The sequence below is a fragment of the Poromitra crassiceps genome (genome assembly GCF_964638095.1).
Source record: "Poromitra crassiceps genome assembly, chromosome: 14".
NCBI classification, from domain to species: domain Eukaryota; kingdom Metazoa; phylum Chordata; class Actinopteri; order Beryciformes; family Melamphaidae; genus Poromitra; species Poromitra crassiceps.
The window spans coordinates 16,014,324-16,024,414 of NC_139633.1; the positions used below are offsets into that span (position 1 = coordinate 16,014,324).

The 10,091-nt window shown below is 44.0% G+C and overlaps 1 protein-coding gene across 1 annotated transcript in view; it reads left to right on the forward strand.

Annotated features, from left to right (window-relative positions):
- The window catches only part of spon1a (spondin 1a), a gene marked incomplete at both ends in the record, with an annotated part of 82,857 nt that extends 74,939 nt beyond the window's left edge, over positions 1–7,918 (forward strand). The window contains 7 exons of the mRNA XM_083650635.1: positions 1,808–1,883; positions 1,999–2,184; positions 4,228–4,398; positions 4,551–4,718; positions 5,329–5,493; positions 7,383–7,649; positions 7,755–7,918. Of these exons, the coding sequence (XP_083506761.1) occupies positions 1,808–1,883; positions 1,999–2,184; positions 4,228–4,398; positions 4,551–4,718; positions 5,329–5,493; positions 7,383–7,649; positions 7,755–7,918 (1,197 nt within the window). The remainder of the gene's footprint in view (positions 1–1,807; positions 1,884–1,998; positions 2,185–4,227; positions 4,399–4,550; positions 4,719–5,328; positions 5,494–7,382; positions 7,650–7,754) is intronic.
- Positions 7,919–10,091: the final 2,173 nt, after the last annotated feature.

The following is a 10,091-nucleotide window of genomic DNA, read 5'->3' on the forward strand; positions in this document are numbered from 1 at the left end:
CAGTCACAAATGGAAATGTAGTATTTCTTCAACCAATGGATACTGATTATAATTGCTGAAGTCATATATATTGGGTAATATATAACCCAATTAATTAAAGGGTAATATTTTACCCAATGACAAATACTGTTAAAGTTAACATTATATGAAGTATTGCAAATTACATCATACCTCAGCTGTTAAACCCAAAATTGTGTTTTAATGCAACTCCAAAAAAAACACTTTTAAAGTGGGACACTTAAGCCAATGAAGAGGACATAAAACACGCACAAAATATTTGTGTCGGCTATAAAGCAGCACTCTCAAAGTCCATAATTTTAATTTGGTGGCTCTGGGTGTGGTGAAAAGCATCCTGCATGGGTAGACTCAGGCTGAATGCCAGACTGAGAATGACAACAGGATAAAAGCTTAACAGTCCTTCAGTGGCATCTAGAGGGAGCTATAGGCATTTTTGGGCGATTATGTACATGAGTCTGTGACTTTCCTACTTCTTTTATTCACACAACCCATTTTCATTATTCAATCTGTTCTGTAAAATATTACGCAATTTTGCAGACAATTTTGCAAACTCTCTCTACTCCAAATGGCTCTTCCCTTATCAATTAATGGATTGAATATTACCTACACCGAAAAGTGCACGCGCGTGGACACACACACGCACGCACGCACGCACGCACGCACGCACGCACGCACGCACGCACGCACACACACACACACACACACACACACACACACACACACACACACACACACACACACACACACAGAAAGTCATACAGGATACAGAAAAAGAAAAAAAGTTCCCTTCACACACTGTGTGGCTGCCATTACACTAACATCTGCTATGAGACACCATTAGCATTGTGTGGCTCTACTCTTCAGCAGACCTATCATCATCAGAGAGTGTCTCGTAACACCTGATCATCATGGCCTCACTCAGACACCTAGCTGCTACCTGTAGCCTGGTTGAGTCTTCTGTATGGTCACATGATAAAGGAAAGGAAAAACACTCCTTCCAGAGTATACACTTCCGTGTTGTATCCCTCCCTAATAACGCCCCCTCCTGATGACAGCCATTAATATGAACATAAATACCTTTCATATATGAGCCAAGAGTGGCTGACTGTAACAATATTGTACTGTCACAGTCCGGGTTTGATGTGCTTCTGGTCTATCACCATAACTATTTTTGCTCACTCATTTTGTCGAGGGTCTATCATTCAACACCAACTAGGTGCTAGGCCAGCCAATCATAATAGCCCAAAATCATGACACACCAATAACATTTACCCTCGTTCATCCAAAATGGCAGCTTACGATTGACAGTTGAACTAACCAATGACTGCTCAAGGATGTGGCCGTAACAATACTGTACTTCCAGTTATCTGTACACGGTGCAGGAAGCAGGATCAGGAAGATCGAGCTCAAGTAGAACCTGTTACCTTTATTTCATTGTCAAATGGCGCCCACTCGTTAATTTGTAGAGACTGAATAATCAGCAGTGTGTAGCAATGAGTTTCCAAATAAGTCTCAGAGTGCACATATTCATACTGCATTCATAACAGACAAGCGCTAACATAGACACAGGCACACACAGTCACATGCAGATGTCTGGACAAGCGTTACCGGTGTATACCTTTATGTGTCTTCTTCACCCTCTGCATTGTGCAGAATTTGGAGGCTGCATGCATAAGCTCATCTTCCTATTTACCCCCCCCCCCCTCTCTCTCTCTCTCTCTCTCTTTCTCTCTCTCTCTCTGAGTGGTCAAGTATATTGCACCATCATGGCGTGTCTGTGTGTCCGCAGGGCGAACAGTGTAACGTCGTGCCAGATAACGTGGATGACATAGTAGCAGATATTGCCCAGGAAGAGAAAGAGGAAGGTCTGGATAGAACCCCCCGTCTCTCTGTGTGTGTCTCTTTCTCTTACACCATACTGAACGCACAGCTAACAGCAGCAGGTTATGATGGTATCTCCGTGCGCTTACCACCCTGCAGATGATACACCTGAGACGTGCATCTACTCCAACTGGTCTCCGTGGTCCACCTGCAGCTCAGCCACTTGTGAAAAGGGCAAGCGGATGAGGCAGAGGATGCTGAAGGCCCAGTTGGACCTCAGTGTTCCCTGCCCACACACCCAGGACTTTGAGCCTTGCATGGGGCCTGGCTGCAGTGATGAGCAGGGTGAGTATCTACCCAAAGCCACTCATTCTTTTATTTCCAATCAAATGGCAATTAAGTGCAATTTACATATTTTTCGGTGTGAGAAACACATGCAGGAAACATATTGAACACAAAATTACACAAAAGTCTCCACAACTAATTTTTTCAGTATTTCGTGTGTCTACGGTGTCTACTCGTTATTAAGCTGTGCAGCCGCTTCTATAAGTGACAATGGGCCCTTTGAGATGTCTGCACCGAGAGTTTGCAACGAGATTTAGCCTAGGCCCCGCCCCCAGCTCCCCAGTCTGACTGCACAGTCAGATAATCGTCCGATAACCGTCCGTCCGTTTGACTTCAAACTTGGGGGGTGCGCTGCTGGTGGATCCAACAGAGTGCAGTTTTTGGTCACACCCCAAAGAAGTGCACCCATGGTGCATCGTTTCTAGATTCTGCACCCTAGAAATGAGCGTGCGGAGAAGAGAACACGTCGTTCCAGTCATGAGGTCCATTAGGTTCTTGTGTTCAGTATCCTGAGCTACATTTATGAGCATTGAGAGTGTTTTCATCATCTTTGGTAGCATTTTAGGGTTATTGCCTCGATTCATGACCTGACACTAAAAGGTCAGCGCTGGTTTTAAGCCGGTCCTTTATTGGTGTAGTGTCCATTCCTCATTTGTACAACAGCCAATAAAGTTTTAGCTGCCGAGAGGTGAACGACCCCACTGCGTTTATGAGGTAGGCTTTTAAATGCTGTAGCGAATCAAGTTACAAAGACAGGAGGCCAATGAATACATTGTTAATACACAGTAAGATGTTCAAAGTAATTCACTTAGGAATTTATGTCCTTGCTAGCTGTCGAAAGAGACTATAAACGTGTCTGTGTAATATATGAAATGTGTTGCTTCACAAAGGCAGTGGTGGTTTGGAGAGATTCAGATTCATAATAGTTATCTGTTGTATACACATCCATTTTGTTTGTATTTTTATCTCTTGTTTTCCCTTTGTAAAGGACCTGCACTTATTGAGAAGACTAGAAATCTTCAGCGCTGCACATGCTCAATTTCTAGGGTGGAGACTCTGGAGAGGATGCGCCATGGGCGCAGTTATGGAAATGTTTGTATGCATACAGGATTACAGCAGCTCCTTATAGATGATGTTGTCTGTTAAGTACTTTCATGCTGCTGGCTCGCTTTCTCCTGGAGAAGGTTGTGTAGAGCTGGTCATGAGCAAACACTGGCTGAGGTAGGTAGATGCCAACTCGGTCATTCTCTTGCCTTTGACCTTGATGGTAAATGAGAAAGCCAATCTGATTGGGAACTGCTGTCTGAAAAATGTGAAGGGAAGCCCATGGTGAGGAATTCTTGGCAGGAAGATCCTTTCCCCTTGTTTGTCCCTACAGAAATCTCACATTCAACCACCTTGTCCATCATCTGTACCACCACCATCCGGGTGCCGTTCTTGAGGACCTGCTTGTAGGTTCCTAAGCAGCTCGGGGGCATGGTGGCGCAGTGGTAGCACTGTCACCTCACAGCTAGAAGGTCCTGGGTTCGATTCCCGCCTGGGACGCCGTGGGCACTGAGGGTGTGTACCCCCCATGTCATCAGTGCCTACGGCCCAGGTGGGCTATCTCATCAAAAGGTCCTTTCTGTGTGGAGTTTGCATGTTCTCCCCATGGTCCCCTGGGGTTCCTCCATACAACGTGGGTATGGACCCATGTCATGTTGTGCCGTTGATTGTAATAGATGCAGTCGGTCTGTGTTGGAATGCCCACAAAACGTTACTTCCGCTAACGTTGTGTCAATAGTGCCGTGGGGGAAAACGGGAGGATTTCCGCCACGTCGACCCATTGACCCTATGACAAGACACCACCTGGATGTATAACTGTGTCAGACTTCTTTGTTTCCCCTCCTGGAAAGAGGGCTAGCAGCTATTACGTAACAGAGATCAGTGGCCACCCAGTAAAACTTCTTGCTTTTCTGCAAACAGTTTCTCAATAACCAACATCATAGATTGACCCACCTCAGGTCTCGCTGACATCCTTCCCTTTGGCCTCTGACCTCTTAGATGCATCCACCTGTATGATGTCAGAGTGGATCACCTGGTCTCCATGTAGTGCGTCGTGCGGGATGGGCACACGTTCCCGGGAGCGTTACGTTAAGCAGTTCCCAGACGACGGCTCACTCTGCAGCCTGCCCACAGAGGAGACGGACAAGTGTGTCGTCAACGAGGAATGCTGTGAGTTTCCCTGACTCCCTTTTGACAAACTCTTCCATTAGCACATGATCTGCCAAGCAGACGTTTGTTGTACTCCCAGTCCATTTAATACTCTAGTGTAGATCTATGCGTATTATGTAAGTAGTGCTCTAGGTGTTACCCTGTCTCCCCAGCCCCCAGCAGTTGCCTGGTTACAGAGTGGGGTGAGTGGGACATCTGCAGTGCTACTTGTGGCCTGGGCATGAAGAGGAGAGAGCGCATGGTGAAGATGCCTCCTGCTGATGGCTCCATCTGTGGGGCAGAGGTGCTGGAGGTGGAGAAGTGTATGATGCCAGAATGCCGTGAGTAGCAACACTATCAAGGACCAAGGCTGCCCTCATCCTTACAATTTGAGGAAATACTGCATATAGTCTCATTCCCAAATGTTCTTGGGTTTTTTTCAATTGTGATCTGAGAAGTTAGTTAGTTTACATGAGTCACGCATAGTCTTTTGGGTAACAAGTAGGCCAAGGTAATTTTTCATGACAGATTTTTAAAGTGCAGATTGTACAGTAAGATTCCACATGCTGTATCAAACATTGAAATCTGAAAATATTTGAAGAAGATATGCTTATTTGAATGTTCGTACTCCAACATTCAGAGAAAATCGCCATGAATGTTGGTGAACAAGCTTGGTTTGCCACTGTACATTTTGCCATTGGTTTGCCCTTAGTTTGCTAACAAATTAGAAGTATTTAGTGATCCTAAAATGGCTGTTTGCTACATTGAGGGCCTTCTTCAACATCTAAACCTGTTTCAAAAAACAACCTTTCATCTTGATCTGTGCAATTTCACGGTTGCCTACTTGTTGACCCTTTTGCCAGACCGTGTGGCATAATAATGCTTCTGATGGGAAAATAAACAGCCAAACACTGGAAGTCATTTTTACTGCGTGAAACCCTTTGTGTGCAGACACAATCCCCTGCATGCTGACTCCATGGTCAGACTGGAGCGACTGCAGTGTGACATGCGGGAAGGGACTACGGACACGCCAGCGAATGCTCAAGTCCCCTGTGGAGCTGGGGGAGTGTACAGAAGAGTTGGAACAGGTGGAAAAGTGCATGCTACCAGAGTGTCGTAAGTAATAAACACTCCCCAAGCGCGCGCACATGTATAATTATACACATGTATAATTTATGATGATTGATGATTATGTCCTTTTTGTTATGCACCCTGGTGCCTTGATGCAGATGTACAGGTACTCACTGAACCTTACTCCACAGCACACACTTCAGAGAAGGAGAGAAGTGGACCACCTCTGCTTATGTGCCTACCAGGGTGGGAATTTCATCATTTTAGGGGCAAGGCCATCTGCATCTGCATCTCCATCGCAAAAAAAAATTCATGGGCACAAGGCCACATGCCAGGGCACAAAGGCAACTGCTCTATTGACATCATGAAGACACACATTTTCTGAAATGCGTGTTAAAATGAGCCAATTACCCATCCTTTGCATAGGGCAGGTTACATTAAAGGAGAATTTCGTTTTTTTTTTAACCTGGAGCCCTCTCCTCAAATTAATTATTATCGGACGACTCACCCAGTGTTCTCCGGTGCGATTTGGAGCGTCCTAGGCGTTGTTGTGATCTAAATAGTGTCCAAGCCAGTCCTTGAATGCGCTCCGTCGGGGCCACATGGCAGCATGCTGTTACTCCATGTAAATAGACAGTTTTCTTCCCGTGTTCTACCCATATCGTCATTATATGATCCCTAAAGAAACATCAGACTGCTAATCACCCCCGGGCTATTTCCAGTAGTCTTTACCAGGGAGACAGGACAGACGCGCGAGAGATATGAGCGCAGGAGCTGAGCTTCCGCACACAGGCCCGCCGGCAGGAAAGTCTCGCGGGACTTGACGATGAAATGAAATCCGCTCCAAATCGCACCGGATAACACTGGGTGAGTCGTCAGATAATAATTAATGTGAGGAGAGGGCTCCAGGTTAAAAAAAAAAATGAAATTCTCCTTTAAACTGAGACCACTGGTGCTTTTAAAGCAACTGACAGTAGCAGGCTGGTAGCAGGGCACTGCCAAGGTGGCCTTAGGGATCTCAGGGCTTCACGGCCAGAGGGAGGGGCAACGGAGGCCATGGCCTCCAGGTAATTCCCACCCAGGTGCCTACACTCCAAATTTACCACAATTGGCTCTTTGCTGGCTTATGTGAGAGCTAACAAACGAGTTAGTTCCCCCTATTCACATTTGAGCTGCAATTGAAATTCCAGTGCAGTAAATGACTGTGCAGACATGCAAAGGATTGTATAGGAAATCAAATGCCTAACTTGAGGACGGGATAATAAAGAATATAATTTGAAAAGCAGAAATTGTGGGCTTAGTCCTTAAAAAAAAAAAAAAAGAAAAAACTCTCGTAACGGACAAGCCCGTCTTTTATTGTCACACGAACACCACAATACATGCATGCGGCCACAACACACTCATGCTGACGGTGGCCGGTGAAAAGTGTCCTCTGCATTTAACCCATCCAGGCATGTCCTTTCCTCCGGGGGGCAGGCCAGGAGCAGTGGTCGCTTTCTCGTACAGCGCCCGGGGACCAACTTCGGATGTTGTCGTCACTGGTCGGATGACGATGACGATCTGATCTTCTGCAGATGTTCTCCCTTGTAGAGAGAACTATAAGACCACTATGAAAGGGGCGGCACTGTTGTGTTTCTGTCAGGTTGTCAAACTGAGAAAAATATCTTGCAGTTATTTTTTTGTTAATTCAACACCTCTGTTTTTCTTTGTTTCATCATTTTAAGATAAGACTATAATTCCTGGAGGGTTTATTATCCATCTATGACATTTGGAGAGTAGGATATAGCTCATAGTATCTTGGAAATACAGTTTCCCAGATTGTGTCAACTGTATCACTCCTGATACCTTACTTCATCTTGCTGCTCTGTCCTCCCGTCTCATCAGTCCTCACTCTCTCCTTAATGTTCTTGCTGTTTGTCCGATTGTCTTCTCAGCTACAGACTGTCTGGTGACAGAGTGGACCGAATGGTCAGAGTGTAATAAGTCCTGTGGGAAGGGCCATATGATCCGGACACGCACGGTGAAGCTGGAGCCTCAGTTCGGAGGAGACGCCTGCCCCGAAACCATCCAGAGGAGGAAGTGTAAGATTCGGAAGTGCAGCCGTGGCCAGGCCAACAGCGACGAGAAGAAACGGCGCAAGGAGCAGCGCGAAAAGAGGAGGAGCAAACAGGGCAGGGCAGAGGCCACCGCTGAGCAACCAGGTCGGTATCCCTTGTCATCACTTTCAGAATTACAAAACACATACACGAACATAAACAGTATTTTCACAGTCGACCTCTCCCATTTCTTTGACTGTTTGTCCTCAGTGTGTAAAATGAGGCCGTGGTCAAGTTGGACAGAATGCACCAAGCTGTGCGGAGGAGGGATTCAGGAGCGCCTCATGACAGTGAAGCTGAGGTTTAAGATCGCCCAGCTGCCCAGCTGCAAGGACAGGAAGGAGATCAGGGCATGTAATGTGCACCCCTGCTAGGAGGGAGGAGGGGAACTGGGGAGGGGTGGAATGCAGGGTGGGGGTGGGTGGGTGGGATGACAGTGGGGATAGGAACAGGACTGGGCGTGGCACACTGTCACACAATGATCCAATGCACTCTCTTTGGGGCTGAAATGACACATACTTGAGTCAGTTTTGGTTGAATCCAGAGACCAGTTAGTTAGTGTCCTTCAGACTTCTCTGGATCTCCGAGATGTACATCACTCATCCTGTGCTTTCAGGTCAAAAGGCCATAGACAAACTTAAAGGCCTCAATGGAAAGCTCTGGATTTAAACCACGCTGATTCTTCTGTGCTTTCAAACTAGCTCTGTTACATATAAGATTATTTTGCAAGATTACTGTAAACTTGTTGTGGTATAATATATCTTGAAAAATGATTAAAAAAAAAGATCATTATGAAATATGAATTGATTTAATAAGAAGATATAGAACTGTTATATCTTGTGGTATCCTTCATTAGTACATACATTATATTCCAGAACTTAAAAGCACAGGTGCCCAGCCATTCCAGTATTTTATATGCCTTCAAATAATGCTGTTTCTAGCACACAAAATGCCCCCATGACTTTTTACCCAGCTATATTACTGTACATGTAGATGCACCACGGTTGAGATCTGTATGATTTTGAGTATTATTAGAAGATTTTGTTATTTTTTGCTGTGGATTTTTTGATAAGAATGTCTCCCAAGATTCTTACCAAAGTCTTGTGTAGATGTTTTGTAGATGTTCCCCTTTCCTTCTCTTTTTCTCTGTTCCTCTAACATATTAATATTTTGGAATAATATCACCTTTACAATAAAAGTAAATGTGACAACTTTTCACCTGGATGTGTCTTTTCTTGGTGAGGGGGAGAGGTGCTGTATAATGTGAGCTATTTGTGCCTTACACATTTTATGCCACTAGATGGCAATAGCTACAGTAGCTTAGAACTGAGAACCTATCACCTTCACAGCAGGTGAACTGACATTCACACCTGAGCCTGTAGGTCCAATCACTGCTTTACTAATTCACTCATCTACATACAGTAATGACCAAACCAAAATGGTTTGAGGGCGCGCACGCACACACACACACACACACACACAGTCTAGGCACATCACATACATTACGTCTGTATTTAATTACGGTATGTATATGTATACACTACAGTATGGGGAAGTATGTTAATTATATTGTATTACATATAATGGCCACAAGGGGGCAGTAAAGACTTATTGTTAATCAGAGCGCTATTTAAATTTTGATTAATCTAAAATTAAATTAACTGAATCTAACTGATAAGTGTGTGTGTACATACATATATATATATATATAATGTATGTATGTATATATGTATATATATGTATATATATATATATATATATATATATAAGAATATATATATATATATATGTATATATATACATACATTATATATATATATATATATATATATATATATACTCTTATATATATATATGTATGTACACACACACTTATCAGTTAGATTCAGTTAATTTAATTTTAGATTAATCAAAATTTAAATAGCGCTCTGATATGTGGTTAAATAGTTTTAAATAGCGCTCTGAATATATATATAAGAATATATATATATATATATATATAATGTATGTATGTATGTATGTGTGTGTGTAGGTGGGGGGGAGAGATTTTTTTTTTTGCACATACCGGTATGTAGAAAGGCCTGAAACTGTTCAAGGGAGTCATCATTCTTATCAAATGGCAGACCATCAGCAGAGAGAGCTAGATGGGCCACTGTAATGATTTTAAAGCAGGCCATAACATAGACCTGCTCTTCAATTTATGTTTCTACAGAGAGCATTGGATGGAACATACTGTAGACATGGGAGAGCATTGAGTTTTCATGCAGGCTACTGGCTGGCATCTTAAAAGGATCTTTTCCCTTCCGTCTGGTGTTGGGGGATGGGATTGGGGATGGTGTCATGCTTTCCTCAGTGTGGAACTCTGGGGACATGGGTGAAAAATTCAATATACACACATCACAATGCCATTCCTGTTTCCATGCCAACCACACACAAGGGGGAAGCCTACACACTTAACAGGCGATGGAAACATTGAGAGTGAATTATCATGGCTGTGATAAAACTGTTCAAACTGAAATACCATGGAGATGAAAACGTGGTACACAA